Source organism: Fundulus heteroclitus, unplaced genomic scaffold, assembly GCF_011125445.2.
Source record: "Fundulus heteroclitus isolate FHET01 unplaced genomic scaffold, MU-UCD_Fhet_4.1 scaffold_43, whole genome shotgun sequence".
NCBI lineage: Eukaryota > Metazoa > Chordata > Actinopteri > Cyprinodontiformes > Fundulidae > Fundulus > Fundulus heteroclitus.
In genome coordinates, this window is record NW_023396846.1 from 958201 (window position 1) to 979021 (window position 20821).

Below are 20821 nucleotides of genomic sequence, written 5' to 3' on the forward strand. Positions count from 1 at the left end.
CAGTGTCAGTGACACTTTTACTTCCAGTGCAGAGAAAATACAATACATTTATTTGCAGTCCCTTGAATGAATAATTTTGCTGTTTTATGATGCAGACAGAGTATCTTTGATAAAAAAGAATAAGGGTGGGGTTTATCTCTGCACATTTCTATATCTTCAAAAGAAAATACAGGATAAATCTAGACAACAGACATATTTTGAATATATTTGGTTCAATAGGCCCGCATCAACTGTCTGTCTCTGTTGCTGGTAAGTTCAAATGCAAACTTTTTCAAAGTGGGAAAAAGTCAATCATCAGATCCAGTGATGTTTTAAAGATAAACAGCATCTAGTGTGTATCGTGCTTATAAAATTTGAATAAATGTAGCAAATAATGCTGCCTTTTCTTTTTAGACAGGCAAAACGCGTCCTGATGCTCAAATCAAGCATCAAAAAATAGGAGCATGCATATTGCGTAGGACCAATGAAGCGTAGGACCAATAGTGTTCCTACCAAAGTTCAAATCAAACCTACGCCCTTGATTCCATGTTACATTCTTTATAGTAAGGGTTGGTACATTTCAGCCGGTTGTATAGCAAGGTATGTTTCTGTATTGTGTTTTAAATCCGTGCCCCAAGTGCCCTCTTTTAACTGTGAGCACCTGCCCCTCCAACGGTCTCTGCACGGCCCTGCTGCAGGCCGTATATGGACTTCCTTTCTGCTCTCTGTCTTCCACAGTCTTCTTGGATGTAGGTTGCAAAAAGTTCCAGTTTGCCTTGGAATGAGCCATGACTCCACCACATCGATGGCCGTTCACGTTTGTAGACTCCTGCACTCTCCTCTTGAGTGGTATTAGGTGGAATTGAAGAACCTAGACCTGGGGAGCCTTTGCACAGCAGACAGTGAGCTGACCTCTGACCCTGGGCCTCCTTTCATCAGCAGTGACTTGTACATTTCTTGTGAATTTAGCATTTCTGCATTGCATTTCAACTAATATGAGACGCTTCTTTTAAATTTCCACATGTTGGAGTTCATAACAATGGAGTTACTTCCTCGTTGCATTTTATATTAGACAACGTACCCCATGAAAAAGAAGCTGGCTCCTTGGTTTAATTTAGAGTTGCATACTCTGAAACCCAAATTCAGACACAATTACAATAATGTAGCGATACTTTCCATTCCTGTAATTCATCATTATTATTGTATCATTATTGTATTGTTAACACAGAGCAAAGGGTGAAACTATGTAAATTCTTTTCTTTTTTTGTACATAATTTGGTAAAAGATTAACAACTAAAGTGATTCAACAATTATATATTATTATTGTTATTATTACTATTATTATTATCATTATTATACAAAGATGTTAAGTAAACAAGCAATGATCAGAAAAAGCTAAGAAAAGTAAATTAATCTAGTGCTGTGGGAATGAAACATGAACTAGTTTAGACATTTTGCAGAAGAATTATTTATATGAAACATTTTTAAAAAAAACAGAAGTACCTCAAAGCTTTAGCAAATTGATTGTTGCGAAGGCTTAAAATATTAAAACCTAAAAATTCTCAGTAGGTGGAGCAGTCGTGCTTTCAGTACCCTTGCTGCTCACATCCTAAGTCTCTGATGCTTTACAAGAACAGAGTGAAGCCAGAAACTTATCCAGGATGCTTTTCCGACATAACAAATACAAAGTTGTGTCTGCAAGGGGACTAAGAAAAACACAAACTTCAAAAATGTTACTAAGAATTAATTCATGGTCTATTAAGAGATAAACAATTATAGGCAGGAAAAGCAAAGTGTAAATTAGCAGCACTGCAACCTGAATGGCTGCAATTCGTCGTTTTTCATCTGCTGGGACACTGAGGGCTCCAGAAAGAGCTTTAATAGTCCCAACCAAGAAGAAGACGAAGAAGGGAAATGGCAGGAGGAGAGCACATGACAAGATGGGGAAAAAAAAAGTTTGAGGAACATGCAGAAAAAAGATTAGGAGAAAAGGAACGGGAAGAACCCAGACTACGACACAGACAACCACATATGTCTTGATGTTTCTCCTGAATCTGTACCACAGTGGCTTGGCAACAACCAAATACCTGTAACAACAGAAATAGCTGTTTAGTCAATGGAGACTATCAGATACAGACTAATGGGATTATGTGAGACAGAAAAAAAGCATAAAGAGACAAGTTTGGTTACCTTTCACAGGAGATACAGACCATGAATCCAACACTGGCAATTAAACCAAAAAACAAGATGCCAGAGCCTTTTTCTGGGCTAACTAAATATGTAATTCTGCAGCAGAACTGAATGAGATCAGAAAAGAGAAGGTTGATGACGTAGACTGGGTGACTCTGACTCTTTTTCACCTACAAGAAAGAGAGAGAAAAAAATAACCAATGACACAAGAACACTTAACAAGTCAAATATTGCCTGTTTCATATATTCCAGTATTTCTAAGGGTAAGAAATGGCAGACTTGAACCTGTAATGAGAACAAACCATTGTTTAAAGTGTAAATAGAACATTCATTATTGATAAATAGATATAACTTATTTTGTACTTACCTGGAGAAAAAGTGCAACAATCACTATAAGAGTCAAAGGAAGTCCAACTCCAATAGTGATCAAGTCCACCAATTTTACAATTGGTATATGCAAAAAATTGTCATTTTTATCACCAGTTCTGTTCTCATCAGATCCATAATCATATTCTTCTGATGTGTAGTTGTAGTCCAACTCTTCCATCGTCAGTGTGGAACTAGAATTTTGAAGACAGTTGTACTTATAAACATAAGTGATGATTTTTGTGTAAATCTTACATTTATGACTATTTTTCTATTCTAACATGTAAATTGAAATGTTAAAGCAGAAAATCTAATTGAATAATATTGATGAAGGATTTTCTGTCAAGGTTTTAGGAGTCAGACCGAAGCACATACAAGAGCTCGGGGGTGCATGATGAGTAGACAATGAATTTTAATGGATAAACAAAGTTTACAAAGCATACAGGGACACAGAATCCTGGAAGACGACAAACTTAGACCAGAACAGGGTAAACAGACGAATGAAGATGGAGGACCTGTTGAGCTCGTATGCCGAGAACCCAATATTTAAGCCGACACAATGATATATAATTTTAAAAAGTATATTTGTTGAGTAAAATCATTAAAACAATCTTTATTGTCCAGCCATACTGGTTTTGAATTTAAAAAAATACTTTTACTATGCGCTGAAAATGTTTCAGCAGTTGTTCATCACCACACACATCAACTAATTAGCACATTAACCAAATATCAGAAGCATTTGCTTTCAAGCTTCATCTCCCAAGCATGCTTACCATCACCTCAACAGCAGAGCAACAAATAAGCTTTAAAAACAGAACAATAATATTTGTATAAGTAATTGTAAAAGTATAAATTTACCTTTTGTTTGTTCTGCAGCCAGAGATCCTTTCTGGACCGCTCACGTCTATCTAACTGGTCAGCTGAAATAGAAATGGCTGTTCTGATATATAATCAAGCTTCTTTTTTTTTCCCTGTAGCACTTAGTGTTGTTATGAAGAAATTAATCACTCTAAAGCTTTGAAGTGTATTTAAGCAATTAATGCTTTAGTTTAATACTTTCTGAAATAAAAAAAAGCATCTACTAATGAGGAAATCTTATGAATAAATAATATTTCCTTTGGACTAATGGTTTGTCCGATATTATCATCCATTTGTCTTTTTCTTTATAGAATTTTCTATTGCATCTCAAATAATTTTATGTGTATGCTATTTTGTGTTCACTTGTGTTTTGCGTAGAAATATCTAATTTCTCAAAAAACACTTTTTTTATTTGTCTAATCTTTCTTTTGTTTCAGTTTGTAATCTTCTCATCAAACTTAGTATTCTCCACGTGGAATAGAGCAATAACAAGTAGACTAAACATGATTAATTATCCTAATAAAACTACATAGCTGTTCAATCAAACCTACCTCCATGCTTATTAGAAGAGCTGTATTGGAATGTTAATTTTTGTTTTTATCTCTTTACAGTCATCACTCCCCTGTAAGTTACAGAAATGCAATAATTTTAAGTATATTTTCCATTATTTTTGAATTATTGTCTATTATTGGTCTTTTTGATTTAATTGTATTTTATTGTCATGAATTTTCCTCTGCACCATTGATAATGAGACATTGTCCTTGTTGGGCTTTCAAAGATTTAAATCATTATAATAAAAAAATGTTTATCATATCCTGATGCATCTCCATAAACCAAGTAAAATAATATTGAGTAGGTCCTCTGGATGGGTTCTTCTTTGTTAAAGAACCCATGTTTCTTCTCCAAGATACTTTTTGAGTCTGAGTTACAGGTTAAATTAGCCTTATAAGCAATACCTATGCATAGTAGATCATCAAGGCTGATTGCGAGAATTAAAGTTGGTTGTTTAAACGCATAAGAGGACCATCAGCCTAACCACCAACCCATACTTCTCTAATGGCCATTTATTGTTACCAAAGGAACACTCTCATTCACTGCATTGTTAGAGTGAGATGATTAGACAACGTAGATGTACTGGTAAGATCCATTGTTAGCATTATTAAAGGTATAGTGGACGATCTTTTTCGGCTTGGAGTTTTGGGAGGATCACCTTATCCATGCCATCTGACAGCTTGCTCTTTGCTTTTATTTGTTACTATTTGCCTATCTGAAGGTCCTGGCAGCTCAAGCGTGGCTTTGAGCTCACTAACCTCTGACTATTAAACCTATTAAAGATGAAAAATATGCTGCTCTAACTATGTGAGGGGTCTTTGTATACAAAAGCAGATTTTTTTCCAGATTAGGTTGATTCCTCTAGATATGTATAACACAATTTTCTCTCCAGCCTCCAACATTGTGCTTCAAATTAAACAGCTCTAAATTAAACCAGGGAATCAGCCTCATATGAATCATTTCCTTCTTTCTCAAGGGGGCTGTGTTGTCTAATGCAAAACGCAATGAGGAAGTAACGTTATCTACAAGCACATCAAGTTGTAAAGGCGAAGAAATAACGTTGCTGCTCTCTGCTGTGTTTGTCAGGTAGGCAGGCATTCAAATCCCAACCCGGACTCACTGGAGAACATGTAAGAGCCATGTTGGTCCAAAAGGGAAAAAATTAAGTTAAAGCCCCAGTGTGTAGGTTTATTGCAAACCAGTGGTGTATAGAAGCTGTGGCGTGTCATAAATATGACAAACGAGTATGTCCTCCTTGTATTTGGTACACTGGCCGTGTGAAATGTTTTTTTTTTCAGTGCAGCTGAGCCGCACTGACAGAGAGAGTGAAAGTTTTTTAACAACTAATAATGAACAACAATTAATACGTAACACCATGTCTATCTTTATTTACGAGCCAAGAAAAGTATTTCGGCAAGAAAACATTTCCGTGTTCCGTCTAAACATTGCGGAGTGAAGAATATATGGGTACAACATCTGTGCCCAACTCTGTGTCTGTGTGGTGGGTTGCCGCTTGTTTTGGGCTTGTTTTTTTATAGCACCGGTTGCTTGTTTGTCTCAAAATATCTGGCAACACTGGTCCATGGGCGAGGCATGGACAAGGCAGTGGAGCGAGAGGAAAAAAAAAATAAAAAATCAACTGTGATTTGCCGACTCAATACTACTGAGAGAGAAAGCTACCCTTGAAGCAGTGAATTTTTGTCTGTAAACAGTGTGTGGTCCAAAAAGTCATTTTTCCCGACTGCTGATGGAACCATTGTTGTTTGGCAGAGTCAAAACAGCAGCTTTCTGTGGGAGAGCCAATGCTCCTTCAGCAGCATTAAGCAAAGCCCAGCTTGGGCTTCACACAGACAGTGGCGCCTTCTCTCATGGAAGCCACTGTGGTGTGAGCAAACTCCCGGCAGCATGGAGGCTACTTCAGGGCAGGGTAGCAGCGTCTGCAAAGAGAAGAAGCTGTTGTGTTGATGCTCTACTGCAGCGGAAGAGGATCTGACCCCAGGCACACTTCACCAAAAAGGCAGTGTGTAACTACCCTTTATTCAGCCTATAAAAATAAAAAGCCCTAAATTTGAACTCGGTGTGGAACAGAGCATTCTCTTCTCCCCTCTGCTGAACACAAGTATTGATACAAATCAATACTTGTGTTCAGCCTGTGATCCAGATATTTAACCGGTGGATTATTTTAGCTTTAAAAACATTCAAGACAATCTTGCATTTAAATCTTCAATTTTTTTTTTATTTATCTTGTTATTTATGATTATTTATTCACTTATTTATTACACCCTTTCTTACTTGTTGAATACATCACGTGATGCTATACTTACAGCCACACCCTAAAGTGACTTTGGGTGGGTTTTGGCCCAGAGATGATGTCATCAGAGGGTGCCCAACCTTTATGCGGTGTTTCGACCCTTAACCGCTACACCCTCCAGCTGGTGGGTCAGCAGTGGTGGCCAGGTCACTGCCCATCATCTCCAGGCCTCCAGTCCCCCTCCTCTCTCTTAAACCACAACCAGCATGAGGCTCTCTCTGCTGCCTCCCTAATCCTGCGCAAAGCTGTTTTCCTCTCCTTGCCAGATATGCCAAGTGCAGTGAACACAGACCACATTGACTGTGGTTGGAACCCTCTGCACTCGACCTCCACTGGAAACAGCCATGCTTGCCAGCCTTTGTCTTTGCAGTCCATGATGAGGTCCTGGTATTTTAGGTTCTTCCTCTCATGGGCCTCATCACAGCCTTCCTCCCAAGGCACAGTCAGTTCCACCAGGATGATTTTCTTAGCTTGCTCTGACCAGGTGACAACGTCAGGCCTCAAGGTGGTCTGGACGATGGGTGGGAAAGCGAGCTTCTTCTCCAGATCGACAGACATCTCCCACCCCTGTGCCCCCTGGAGGATGTTGGTCCTGGCTCTTTTAACAGAGGATGGCTACATATTTCTTCAGAGTTAATGCTACACTGTAAAGCTTAATACCAGCAGGGCGTAAAACAGAAGGTGGGGCTCAAAGCCGCCGCCTTACCGGTCTGTTGAAAACCTGAAGGGGTACAGTGGAGTGGAATGTGGGTGGAATGAGTAGAGTGGTGCAGGATAAACGGGGAAATGGAAAGGGGCCCATAAGAAATCATCTTATGAATGAGAGGGAGAGGAAGACAAGGTAGAGCAACTAATCTGGGAGGACACAGTAGTGGCTGTACTACACTGAACAGTTTCTAACATAACGTCAAATAAACTTGTTTATTGGTTCCTGCAAGTGAAATAATCCGTATTCATGTTTATAATCCAAGAAGGGAAAAGAACGATACCTGGTTTGAAAAGGGGATGGAAAGTAGCAATGCTTATAAGGTTCCAAACCCCAACTCTACACTACTCACTCTTCAGAGTAAAATCTATACTACACTAAAGATCCACCCTAACAGAAAGAAAGTCAGACAAAACTAAAAGGGAGTCTGCTGTTAAAGTTCATATCAAATAGAAATTAACAATTTCCGTATTAATATTAAATATACATTGCATATTAATTTAATGTACAAATCAGGCACTTTCCTACAAATACATATTCATTTCATATTTTTTAAATCTTACTTTGAATTGGGATTTGTTTTTAGAAGTTTCTATCTCTTCTGCAAGGCTTTTACGTAACAGAACTCCTTTCACCAAGAGACACATGGATTTTAATGCTGTCCTTTGTCAAGATTTTTCCTTGATTAACTCAGAAAGCACACCACACACACGGGCCTAATTACTGAGAGTTCATTGACTGATAAATGAGTAGTAGATGATGAGACCAGAGACTGGACTGGAACAGCTTTGTCTACAGTGTAGATGTGAGCGGGAGCTGACAGACCAGAGAGAGTTCCTGAGAGCAGGGCTGTTGGAGCACAGAGGAGGCAGGAAACCCAGGAGCTCGCAGAGGCCTACTGAAGCTCAGAGGTAGCAGATTAACCCAGTAGCTGAAGAACAGGTGAGGCAGGTAAATCCAACAGCTAAGAGAGGCTTGAAGCTCAGAGGTGGGAGATTAATCCAGTAGCTGAAGCACGGGTGAGGCAGGTAAATCCAACAGCTAGCAGAGGCTTGAAGCAGAGAAATGGCAGAATAATCCAGTAGCTGAGCAAAGGCCTAATTTGAGAAACAGAGGTGGCAGGATTCCAGCAGCAAGCAGGGGCAAACCAGGTTGACAGGCGTGGAGTGAGTGGAGTCTGATGGCGGACCGGCAGGGAAGAGAAGACTGAGGGAGGCTTATGTAGGGAGGCTGGCAGGTGGAGTGAGTTCTGACTAATTAATGTCCAACCGGTGTGACTGATTGCAGAGGGAGTGGAGGGTAAGCTGAGTGAGAGGAGGAGGAGGAACTGAAAACTAACAGGAAAAGATCAAAACTAAACCATGACATCCTTACTTTTGGCTGATATAATTTATTAGTTCCTCTCAGATTGTATTCACAATGAGCATCTCTGACGTGACAAATTTTGGATATTATCCGACAGGGAGTTTTCTGATGCCCTATACATAATTTAGGCCACCTTATAATTTACCAAGTTTTGCTATTTTAAAATTAATGTATTGAAAATAAGTGGATTGGTATGATCATTATATTTTACTTTTATGCAATTTGGCTCGTTTTTGCAGAGTAATTAAAGGTAACAAATTTGTCTTGGAACAATTTCCCAAAATTCTGAACAATAATTTAAATAGAACATTATTAAGGAGTGATACAGAATCAATAATGCACTTTGCCTAATGAAACTACATTGTTTCATCACCCCAACACACTTAGCCACTTTTGAATGTAAATAACTAATATGCAGTTTCCAAGCTAGCTTTTCAACAATAACAACATTGAAAAACATGTTGTGTTTCACTCTTTAAATACATGTATTATTGATGTTTATGTGAATCATCATATTGGTTTTTTGGTTGCCAAACACTATGATTTTATTTATTTTTTAGTTCAATGATCATTTATTTATATATACCAATTCCTGTACTTGTTTTGAGTTATTTTATACCATGCTACTTTACCATGATATTGAATGGGGTATTTCTCAATTTTCCCACTCCAAAATTGGCATGGATTGAGGGTCCCATGCATACTCTCCAGCCCTTCTAGGTCTTGACAGGAGGGAACCAAATGCCCGCACACCAGCTTGTGTTGACACACAGAAATGAAATAGTTGAGGATATTTTACAGTACTGTATATATCATTTCTATTTTTGTGTAAAAAATGTATTTGACATTTTTATGTCATTGTCTTTTAAGCTTTTTAATTCTTGTTAACCATGTTTGTTATATTTATTTTATCTGGTTGTTTAGGAATTGAAATTTTCCGAAATGTTTCTGACAGTTAAAAAGATAAACCAAGAGTGGTCAGCTTTTCACTCTTGGCAGATACATCGAGATTTAGCTGCACAATATGTTGTTTGAGCATCACCATGGCAATGTACGTGTGGGCAATAATCACATCACATGTCCCGCAATGTAGGAAATAAAAAAAAAATTAAGTGTTGTGTTAATTCTAGGGTACCTAAAACATTTTGTTTAAAGCTTCCTTATTTATTTTCTAGTACTATTTATAAAACAAGAAGCTGAGGACGATATAGGAATTTGATGTAAAACTGTTCTTATTTTATTTTTTTTGTAAATAATTTTTAATAGAAAAAATGTCCAGCTTGGTTGTGGAAGATGTCAGCTGTTGAATAAAATGTTCAATGACCTTTTTGACAGTCATTAGTTATTTATAGTTATTATGAAGCTAGAATATTTTATTTCAAGGCGTTAAAGCTTAAAAGATTCAAGGGTTTGTTTACTGCCAACATCACATTCTATCAAAGACGTAAAATTTATGTCCTGTATATTGCAGGGTTAAAAAACATTGTAATGTTGGATTTTTCCAATATCATGCGGCTCTAATAAGTAAAATGAAAACATTCAACAGTACATTAAGTTAATTGTTGTTTTGACATTCCAAACGTGAAGCACCCTGCACAGATTAAATTGTTAAAATAATGCTACTCTGTACTAAAATTAAAATATATATTTTTTTATGAATAAGCATGAATGGAGCTGTAGTTCTACATCATGAATCTCTAAAGCGAACATACATTTTGTCCAGACCAGGGATGTTAAAAGCAGAACATTTTTATTGATGTTTTATTTCATACAGTGACATATCGTTATTCTTTAAAACTTTGTAGACAAAGGTATATTTAAGTATCCATTAGACATATTTAAAACACAGATTAAAAATAATATAAATGAAATGTCAAATCTTTTTGCTTATGTATAGTAGGAGAAAAACATTCAGAAACAGAAAATGCTGATTGGACAAATTGGAAATTGTTATTTAACTTCCTCTGTCTGGATTAGAGGGATCAGAAGAATGAAGGTGTATCCCCATTACAACAAGATAATTGCAGATAACATGATGTGTGCTCGGGTTCAGAGGAATACTGTGCAGGTTTAACATGCATCTCTGGAGAGTCGCACAGGTCCAAGCAAATCTTAGACTGCCTCAGCGCATGTTGCAGACATATTTTCAACAGCAGTGCTGCTTGTTTCCCAGTTGCCTGACATTTTACAATGGCAGAGTAACTTCAGAAGATGGTCAATCGCACTTTTCCTGATGCAGAAATACATGGTCAAGTCAGCCAGAGGACTTAAATAAAGACCAATGCAAGCCAAGCTGGTAAAAATCTGGTAATGTTTAGCTTCTTTAACCATGGACCAATAAATGTTAGGAAGAAACAGCAGCATGTAAATAAGCAGCACCACAACAAGAATTGCTACTATCCTTCGTTTTTCCTCTGCAGGGACACTGTGGGCAGCAGACAGAGCTCTGATGGTCCCAACGAGGAAGAAGATGAACAGGGGGAGGGGGATGAGAAGGAAGACAGCACAGATGATTTCTTGAACCCGAGGGTGGACGCCAAAATAAAGAGGGCAAACACAAACAAGTGCCAATGTCCATACAACAGCACAAACCATGAGAGACGTCTTGATGTTTCTTCTGAATCTGTACCACAACGGCTTGGCAATGACCAAGTACCTGAAATGAGAGAAACCCACTGACAGTCTAATAGATTATGTACTCAAATACAGAATTGAATCCATGTTTACATAAACATAGTTACCTCTCCATCGAGATGCACACCATGAATCCAACACTGGCCATTACAGCAAAAGTGTAGCTGTACTCGATGATGTCATGAAACTTGCATGCCTTCCAAGCAGTAAGGCAGCACAGCTGAATGAGATCAGAAATGAGAAGGTTGATGACGTAGACTGGAGCAGAGTGATCTTTTTGGACCTGCAAGCAAACATCGAACATGATAGAGCTGCTATAAGCAAGTCCAGAAATTTAGTTTGTTGCTCGTTTCAAATGTATCCAAATATACAAGAAAAATAGAAATCATGCGTAACAATTTTAGGTTTAGACAACGTCATATTTAACCATTAGTTACCATCTGGGTGCAATTTGCTAGGGGGTATGGGGGGATTTACCCCCCCCCCCCCTCTGTTTGTGATGCCCCCCCTCAGGTCATTCATGTTTTACCCCTGGGGGTTATACATTCCTCCCCCCCCCCCCCCCCCCCCCCGGTCTGAATAAGTTATATTATGGATTTTTAAAAATGTATATTATTGCATGTCTTGTGTCCTTCACATTTGTTAATTAAATATTTTGTTGTTTGTTTTTAAATGTATTATTACGTTTTCTGCTCGAAGCGGTTACAGTAAACTAATACCCACTGCCGAGTCCCGACAGTAGATGGCGAAAGTTTAAAAACAATAGTCTAACCTACTGGATCTAGCTAGCTACCTGAAAGAGCACCTGCTAGCGCGTTGCTATGTTGACGCCCATAGTGGAATGACAAACTTGCCGATGTGATCATATTTATGAAAGAATGTATGCTCTTTAGCCTGTGTTTATTAGGATGACTCCTGTTTGTTTGTTGTTTTGTTGTTTTTACTTTCAGATTTTCCTTCCTGTCTGTAAAGGGGAAACGTGTGCAAGATATGCTGCAGCAGCAAACATGCAGTCCATATATAACCTTGTTGTTATGTTCATTAATAAAGCAATTGAAATGATCCCCCCCCCCCCCCTGTGGTTTTTCTGTAAATCGAACAATGCTTAGCATGTACTTCATTAGTAATCATTCAAATACATGCACAAGTTCTACTACTAACATCACACAATTGCATATCTACCTCGCTCTTCAATGGGGTATGGAGACCCGTGGCTTGACGCATTTATCTACCAAACACTACCTTTCTACCCATCTGATCCCAGGTTAAAAAAGCTGACCCAAAATTTGTTGGCAAGTCACAAAACCGTTCCATGAGCTTTGCAAATAAGAGATGCCATTAACTACTTTGGCTCCTCTCTCAAACCAAACCTTAGGAACGTCGATAACATTTTTGATTCTGCCATGTCGCTGGAGCGCCATTCTCATTGATTAATCAGAAACCATTTCTTTCAGCTAATAAATATTTCTAAGCTTTAAACTTTGGTGTCAAAAGCTGAACTATAGATTAATTGTGCTTTTTATTTTATCTAGTCAAGACTAGATGAAATCTTGACTATTGTAACAACAGGTTTATGTGTTGGAAAAAGAAGGATTTTGACCCTCTCCATTCTATTCAGAAAGCTGCTGCAAGGCTTTTAACCAACAAACAAAAGAGACAGCACATTACTCCAGTATTAAACTGTTACATTGGCTACCTGTACGTTTTAGAGTTCATTTAAAATGTTTGTCATTACTTTTAGAGCCTTGTGTCGTCAGGCTCCAATCTTCTAGTGCAATTCTACCCTTCTAACAGTTTGAGATCCTCCAGACAAAGGCTGTTAACGAGTCCACAAACACATTTAGGACCAGAGGTCCTCTAAAGCTGTGTGGTGTCTCTGTTTTTGCTCTGTCTAGAGACTGTTAACTCTGTTAGGAGGCGACTGAAAACCCATTTATTCAGGCTGGCTCTTAGGTACTATATAAATGAGGTACTATATGAAGAAAGTTTACTTACATACTTACTAAATAAATATACATTTTGATTCATAGTCTGTATGTTGAGCATTGCGCTTAAATGACCCATGAGGATCAGATATGATGTTAAATTTAAAAAACAAAGTGCAACATGGTGTAAGGGTGTAAAAAAACATGCTCAGTTCCAATGCTGTATCATTGATCCTAACACACTTTACATTTGTGAAAGAAAACACATCATTACTTTACATTTAGACCTGTGTTAAAAGTGTCTCCAGATACAGCAACACTCATGGCAAGACAGAAAAACAGAGTGAATCCTAATGAACGTACCAGAAGAAAAACTGCACAGATGGCCACCAGCATCAGAGGAAGTCCAGTGCAAACAATTATTAATTCCACCACATGCAAAATTGGTTCAGTATCACATTGACTGCCGTTGCCAAAGATGTAGAAGTCATCAGTGTTGTTGAAGTTGGTGCGGTTCTGCTCTTCCATTGTTTCCTGTAAAACCTGGAAAATATAACACAATGAAGTCAAGAGAAACAAAATGTCTTATTTGTTCTCATTCATGTCTCATCTTTGTTTATTTGTTATTCAAGGAAGATCAAGTTCACTTACAAATCTTTTGTAACATTCAATTTCTGAAAAAAAAATCAAAATATCACAAAATATTTCCTGTTTAGCTTTCCGTCATATACCTGCCTTGGTCAAAAACATTTCTTTCTACAAAAATGAATTCATTCACAATGTTAAACATTTAAAAAAGGTCACTGGGACATGCTGTATTGCTCTGGATGTAGGCATCATATGGATTTCATATATATATTCTTTAGGTAATTATTCCTACTAATAATAATATGAAATTTACCTTAAACAGCTGCAGCTCTTAAATGTGAAGAGTCAAGGCATGAAGATTTTATCTTCTTCTCATCGAGGAGAACAAATAAAGCTTGCAAACTGGGAGTTGATTATCTACATCTACTTTAAGGAAGTCAAAAAGGGTAGTGATCAGGACTTGTTTATCATTAGATGAAATCATAAGATATTATTTGTACATGAGCCATTGTCAGATAGGAGCCTTATATATTAAAAATCAGAACTTTTCAGGAAATGAAAATACCCTCATTGGTTTGTAATAGAAATAGTCAAGTGGAGTTAAAGCTGCTGTTTATTTCTGATGATATCAGATTTATTTATAAAACCGTGGACATATGTGCAGGACGCTAGGTTTCTAGGCAGATTTATAAGATTTTCTCAGAACAAAGAAAAAAATTCTTAAAGAGAAAAAAGAAATGTTTCAATTCTCATTTTTAAGAGTTACACATATAAATGTGTTTGAGGTTTTCTCAGAAACTAGATATGATAGATATTTACAGAAGTATAAAAACAAGAAAAACAGGCCTGTGGCACTGATCAACACTGTAAAAGTAGTAATAAATGTACAGAGGTTTAACCATCCCTCAATCATTATTAATTTGCTTATACAGCTAAACACAGTAAATGATCCCATTTTAACAATAAAGCATTTGGTTCTGGAACACATTGGAAGCTCCTCTGCATATGACAAACTTTTTTGAATTTTATTATTTTAGTTTAATTCTTAATTTATTTTTGTCACACATACTTCTGACAAAACTCCTCCAATTTGAATGTAAATCAATTTTTGACTAAATAGTACTATTCATTCATTTTTGACAACAGGGCACATTTGACTCTGTTTTCTCAAGCTACATCCAAACAGAGCCAAATACTCCTCCCAAACACAAACATTTTAGTGTCAAGATAAAACCACAGGAAGCTGGAGCCTCATGATGCATTATAACACCTATGCTGTAAAGCTGCCACAGATGTAAAGAATTAAGGTCAGGGGAAAAAAGCAATGAACGCGAGAGAGAGATAAGAGGCGTGTTGTGTGGACCAATGACAAGGTGGTCTCACAATCACAGTAATTCAATAAAGGGAATAGTGTCTGAAACACAACCACGATTCTGAGGTCTGCCATTGTTGTTGTTTAAGTGAGTGCACTCATGTTAAAGGAGAAGCCGGGTCCATGTTACCTCACATTTGCAGACATGCCAATGTGTAGCCGGTTGTGTGAATAGGGTTTCCAGATGAAGCCGCCTTGGGGAGAAGCTTTAAAATTTCAGACTCTTGAAGGACCATTTAAAATGTTGTTCGTTTTGCAGCCACTTCATCTGGATCTGAGTAAAAGGTTTGTTGGATACAGCAAAACTCGTCTAATGCTCTGTGCAATTTTGGGCCATCTCAGATGAAAGACGAGGAATGTCGGAAAACTGCTTAGAAAACTTTGGTCTTAGCTCTAAATCTGGGGTTATACCTTTGCTGGCCTGCAAATTTTCAAAAAGGTATAGGGGTTGGATTTCTGAATCAATTCTTGTCAGGGGCTATCTGTCCTGTTTGCTCCGTTCAAACTTGTCTGATCAGAGCAAAGATATTGCCAAAAAGAGCATTAACCAAGGTATGAACAGGTGCATCTTCACCAGCTCTCTACATGTCGGACTGCATGCCAATCCCAAACATGTGATATATATATATATATATATATATATATATATATATATATATATATATATATATATATATATATTTTTTAAAAAAAAAATTTTTTTTTTTTTTTACATGTATAAAGCCAGAAACAAATAACTACCAGATGACATTCACAAACTGTTCACTGATAGAGTGGGAGCTGTGATTACAGAGAGAACCTCAACTTCAGAACCTTGAGAGTTTGGACCACCATGAAGATAATGTGCATTTCAGTCAGTGGTGTGAAGGTTTGGAATAAACTCCAAAAAGAGTTGAAGCAAAGTCCAAGCATGAGTTTATTTTAAAACAAACTGGCTCAAACTGGTTATTTTCAATAACTACCATGATGAAGAGGGGATGCTATAAGGACATTGGTAGACTAAAGTTAGTGACTGGAGGAATCTGGGTTAAGGTGAAGTTAAGGTGCACCTAGATGGCCTCGTTGCAGTTAGAACCTGGATGAAGCAACTCTATGAAGCAAATCAGCCATGGACGGGTGAAATGCTTTCAACGATTTATTGAAATAATGAATGTGCTCCTTCTGGATCTGGCTTGTTGCTTCCAAGAAAGATTGGAAAGATTAACTGATGTTACTGGATGTGCCATGTAACAGAGAAAAGGTGACAAATAATGCAGGAATATTGGTTCTTAACGTAGTGGCATTAATTTATGTTTAGGATTGAACAGTATGTTTGCAGTTTTATTGAATTTTTTATTTCTGTGTAAAAATTGGATCTGTTTGTTTTTGCAAATTGCCTTAAACATTTGTTGCAAATTACTCCTAATTAAAGTGAGTTGAATTTAACTATTACTCTAAATAAACAATCTAGGGCTCAATAGGGGCCTCAGGGCTTTAATATCAGAGGTAACATTACACTTTGGTGTGTTTTTCCTCTAAATGTTTTTTTTTCTCTCTTTTCCATCATTGCAATACAGATATTGCACAATTTTGTGGCAATATCTGGCAAGTCGAGGCGAAGCTCTCGATTTACCGGTCGATCTACGTTCCTACCCTCATCTATGGTCACGAGCTTTGGGTCGTGACCGAAAGAACGAGATCCCGGATACAAGCGGCTGAAATGAGTTTTCTCCGTAGTGTGTCTGGGCTCTCCCTTAGAGATAGGGTGAGGAGCTCAGTCATCCGGGGAGGACTCAGAGTAGAGCCGCTGCTCCTCCACGTCGAGAGGAGCCAGTTGAGGTGGCTCGGGCATCGGGTCAGGATTCCTCCTGGACGCCTCCCTGGTGAGGTGTTTCGGGCACATCCCACCGGGAGGAGGCCCAGGGGAAGACCCAGGACACGCTGGAGGGACTATGTCTCCCGGCTGGCCTGGGAACGCCTTGGGATTCCTCCTGAGGAGCTGGCCCAAGTGGCCGGGGAGAGGGACGTCTGGGCCTCCCTACTGAAGCTGCTACCCCCGTGACCCGACCCCGGATAAGGAGAAGAAGACGGACGGACGGACATTACACTTTGGTGTGTTTTTCCTCTATATGTTTTTTTTCCTCTCTTTTCCATCATTGCAATACAGATATTGCACAATTTTGTATAGAAAATTTAAGACAAACAAGAAACAAGATTCTAAAATATTTCAAAATAATTTTATTTCACACAAGTTCATAAATGACATGGCAAAGTTGCAAATTACAGTTTAAGTAAAAATGGCTTTAGACTGATGTTTCTGCTGTATATGTATACCAATATACCAATATGAGTCATGAAGTGGCAGAAAGCGTCCAATAAAGTATTAGTTTCTGTCTCGTTTTCTCACCATGTTCTTTCTACACAAAATCAAAATAGAACAGTTCCTCTTTTAGTTGAGGTCTTTGAAGATTTTTGAGAAGATAACGTACACAAGATGCCTAAAGAGAAGCAGAAGAGTTTAACAGCAAATAACTCAACCTGTTCATTGCAATGTACATAACTAAATTACAAAGACATGTAGATGAAAACATTCACCATACATTTATTTGCTTACACAAGATAAATCATACTGCTGGGAAAGATATTAAAATTCTAATTTTTGAAAGGCATTGCACTTTTTGCCAAAGAGCAGAACTATTCATCCCCCTTGGTGTTTTTCATTCATGAGGTGCATCTGTTCCCAACCTCTTTGCAACGTAACTTGTTTTTTGTTTGTTTTCATATTGCATTCACACTGAAGTTCTTGCTTACTTCGCCTCACCACATGGAACCCTTAGAAAATGTCTTACAGCTTGATCTCCCTGAGTCACTTAAAAGCTAAATTGAAGGTTTTAGAGATTACTTCTTTAAAGAGTTTCTAAATCTGTCTAATGTAACATTTTACAGTTTATTTTTGTTGTAGTTTTTGTGGATGCAATTTATATGTTTTACATGTAATTATTTCTAACTGTTCATTTATTTATATTTTGCCATGTCTACATTAAAAAAGGGAACGTTAATCTTGATGCTGAGTTTCTTAGTTAAAAAGGTTTAATATTAATAAAATTTAATTAAAAATAAGTGTTTTCAATGTTCAGTCTTGTTTTTTTCTGCATTAAGTGTGGTATCATTTTTAACACCTCACTGGCGACATGTCACGTGCCAGCCTCCTTCAAATCCTCCATCATTATCCCTGTTCCCAAGAAGCCAAGGACCACAGGACTTAATGACTTTAGACCAGTCGCTCTGACCTCTGTGGTTATGAAGTCCTTTGAGCGCCTTGTGCTTTCACACCTAAAAGAAATCACTGATCCCCTCCTGGACCCCCTACAGTTTGCCTACAGAGCCAACAGGTCTGCAGACGACGCTGTCAACCTGGCCCTTCATCACATCCTCCAGCACCTGGACTCTGCAGGAACCTACGCCAGGATCCTGTTTGTGGATTTTAGCTCTGCCTTCAACACAATCATCCCAGCTCTGCTTCAGGAGAAGCTCTCCCAGCTGAATGTGCCCGACTCCACCTGCAGGTGGATCACAGACTTCCTGTCTGACAGGAAGATGGGAAAATATGACTCTGACTCACAGCTCATCAGCACTGGTTCCCCCCAGGGCTGTGTTCTTTCTCCGCTGCTCTTCTCCCTGTACACCAACAGCTGCACCTCCAGTCATCAGTCTGTCAAGCTCCTGAAGTTCTCGGACGACACCACTCTCATCAGACTTATCTCTGTTGGTGACAAGTCCGCCTACAGGTGGGAGGCTGACCATCTGGTGACCTGGTGCAGGGAGAACAACCTGGAGCTCAATGCTGTAAAAACAGTGGAGATGGTTGTGGACTTCAGAAAGAACTCAGCCACAGCTACCCCCATCACCCTCTGTGACTCCACCATCGACACTGTGGAGTCTTTCCGCTTCCTGGGAACTGCCATCTCCCAGGACCTAAAGTGGGAGCTGAACATCAACTCCCTCACCAAGAAAGCCCAGCAGAGGATGTACTTCCGGAAGAAGGCAGCTGAATAAATTCAACCTGCCAAGGACAATGATGGTGCAGTTCTACTCCTCCATCATTGAGTCCATCCTCACCTCCTCCATCACCATCTGGTACGCTGGTGCCACCGCTAAGGACCAGAGCAGACTGCAGCTTGTCATCCGGTCTGCAGAGAAGGTGATTGGCTGCAATCTTCCATCTCTCCAGGACCTGTACTCCTCCGGGACTCTGAGGCGTGCAGGGAAGATTGTGGCTGATCCCTCACACCCCAGTCACAGACTATTTCAGCCACAAGAACAGTTTTTTTCCCATCTGCTACCAGCCTTATGAACAAGGCCAAGAGCCGCCTGTGACACTGGACACTGTCTCTCTCCCCCGTTCAGGACTCACAAGCTTCTGCATTACATTAACACACAGTTTACTGAGTGTATATTGCTTCTGTATATATATATATATATATATATATATATATATATATATATATATATATATATATATATATATATAATTAAATTTTATAAAATTTTATTGTATTGTTATTTTTGTCTGCACCATCAACGGCAAGTCAAATATCTTGTATGTGAAAACCTACTTGCCGATTAAGCTTGATTCTGATTCTGATTCCGCGTTGTGTGGTTGACTGTTTATTGCACAAGTGCATCACTTGTGATAAACAATGGGGTTTATTTTTTCTGCAAAAAAATTTACGCGCCTTGTGTACCGTTTGGCCACATAAACAACTACCTCAAAACTACCCAAAATGTTTTCACACAATTGGTTTAGAGAATGGAGTTTAATGTTTTATGCAATAGCACTATAGCACTTTTCAGTAACAAGACGATTCAAAGTGCTGTTTTGGTCACTGTGAAAACAGTGTTACCTTAATTACTGTAAGGGTGGACCTCCTCTAGTTCACATATAAAGGAAGCCCATGTGTTTTCTCCAATGAAATGGGGCGACGGTGAAACAAGAGTTGGGGGGTTCATCATGTAACCAGCGGGTTGACACCATTCAAGTACAAGCACTTTACCATTTACTGGTGGAAGTATGGAGTAGAGGCAGTGCTGCATTGAGGGTAATATACAGTACATCAGCAATGTCTGACACTGTTAGAAACTTTCTACCAAACAATATACATCAGCAGCATCTGGTCAGTGGCTGTGACTCCGGGGTAGCAACCCTCTGTGGACCTGAACCCTTTAGTAGTGGTAGTTAATGAAATATAAACACCAATACTGCTGCATTCTGGCTCCTGGCACAGCTCTTCTCTTACACTGCTTTGCCAGTTCTTCTATTGCTGCTAAGTGATGCACTTTGTAGCTTGAAAATATTGTACAAAATTGAAAGGTCCCCCCTCTTCCTGTCAGCTCACTGTCAATAAAACGCGTGCCACTAGAGCGAAAAAAATAAATAAATAAAAATTGTTTCCTGTGGTAGCATGCACCACCTGTTGGAACAAATGGATAACTGCATTTGCAATAAGTTTTAATTTATGGTGGGTGCTGATTCACCATAAATTAACCATTTTTGTTCTTTAGAAATATATCTGGTTATAGCTCTCCTTTAGGGTTCTTCAGCAAATATGATAAAATATTTAAGAAACATTCTGTCAATGTACATAGTTAGCAGAAAATATATATATTTCTTGGCAAAACTAATTTAAATAATCTTGGATGCTTTAAAATAAGGTTTTATAAACGTTATCATGCAAAAGGGAAGGCCTGTTGACAGTATTTATGGTCCACCTCTGCTGAAATGTCAGATTTACAATACTTTGAGGTGAAAAGCCTGTCCATGGAACTCTCCCTCAATAAAACATGTAAGAAACTGCAAGACGTGAATAAGAAAACACAATTTCAAAGGTTTTAAATGTTTGGGTCTTTCTACTTTCAGTTACCAGCAGCGTAATAATAACAGAAAGGAGGAGCAGCATACAAATAAAAAAAACACCACAGCCAGGAGCCTCATGCAT

The 20821-nt window shown here is 38.4% G+C and overlaps 2 protein-coding genes across 2 annotated transcripts; both read right to left on the minus strand.

Annotated features, from left to right (window-relative positions):
* Positions 1 to 1588: 1588 nt before the first annotated feature.
* Positions 1589 to 6814, minus strand: LOC110368112 (G-protein coupled receptor 4-like). The gene is made up of 4 exons (XM_036131385.1): positions 6609 to 6814; positions 2537 to 2729; positions 2170 to 2339; positions 1589 to 2066 (listed from the first exon to the last, which is right to left on the minus strand). The coding sequence occupies exons 1-4, from the start codon at positions 6812 to 6814 to the stop codon at positions 1589 to 1591; spliced, it is 1047 nt and encodes a 348-aa protein (XP_035987278.1).
* Positions 6815 to 10439: 3625 nt separating this feature from the next.
* On the minus strand, positions 10440 to 13414 carry LOC105921321 (ovarian cancer G-protein coupled receptor 1-like). The gene is made up of 3 exons (XM_036131386.1): positions 13250 to 13414; positions 11069 to 11244; positions 10440 to 10983 (listed from the first exon to the last, which is right to left on the minus strand). Exons 1-3 carry the CDS (start codon positions 13412 to 13414, stop codon positions 10440 to 10442), a joined length of 885 nt encoding a protein of 294 aa, XP_035987279.1.
* Between the last annotated feature and the right edge of the window lie 7407 nt (positions 13415 to 20821).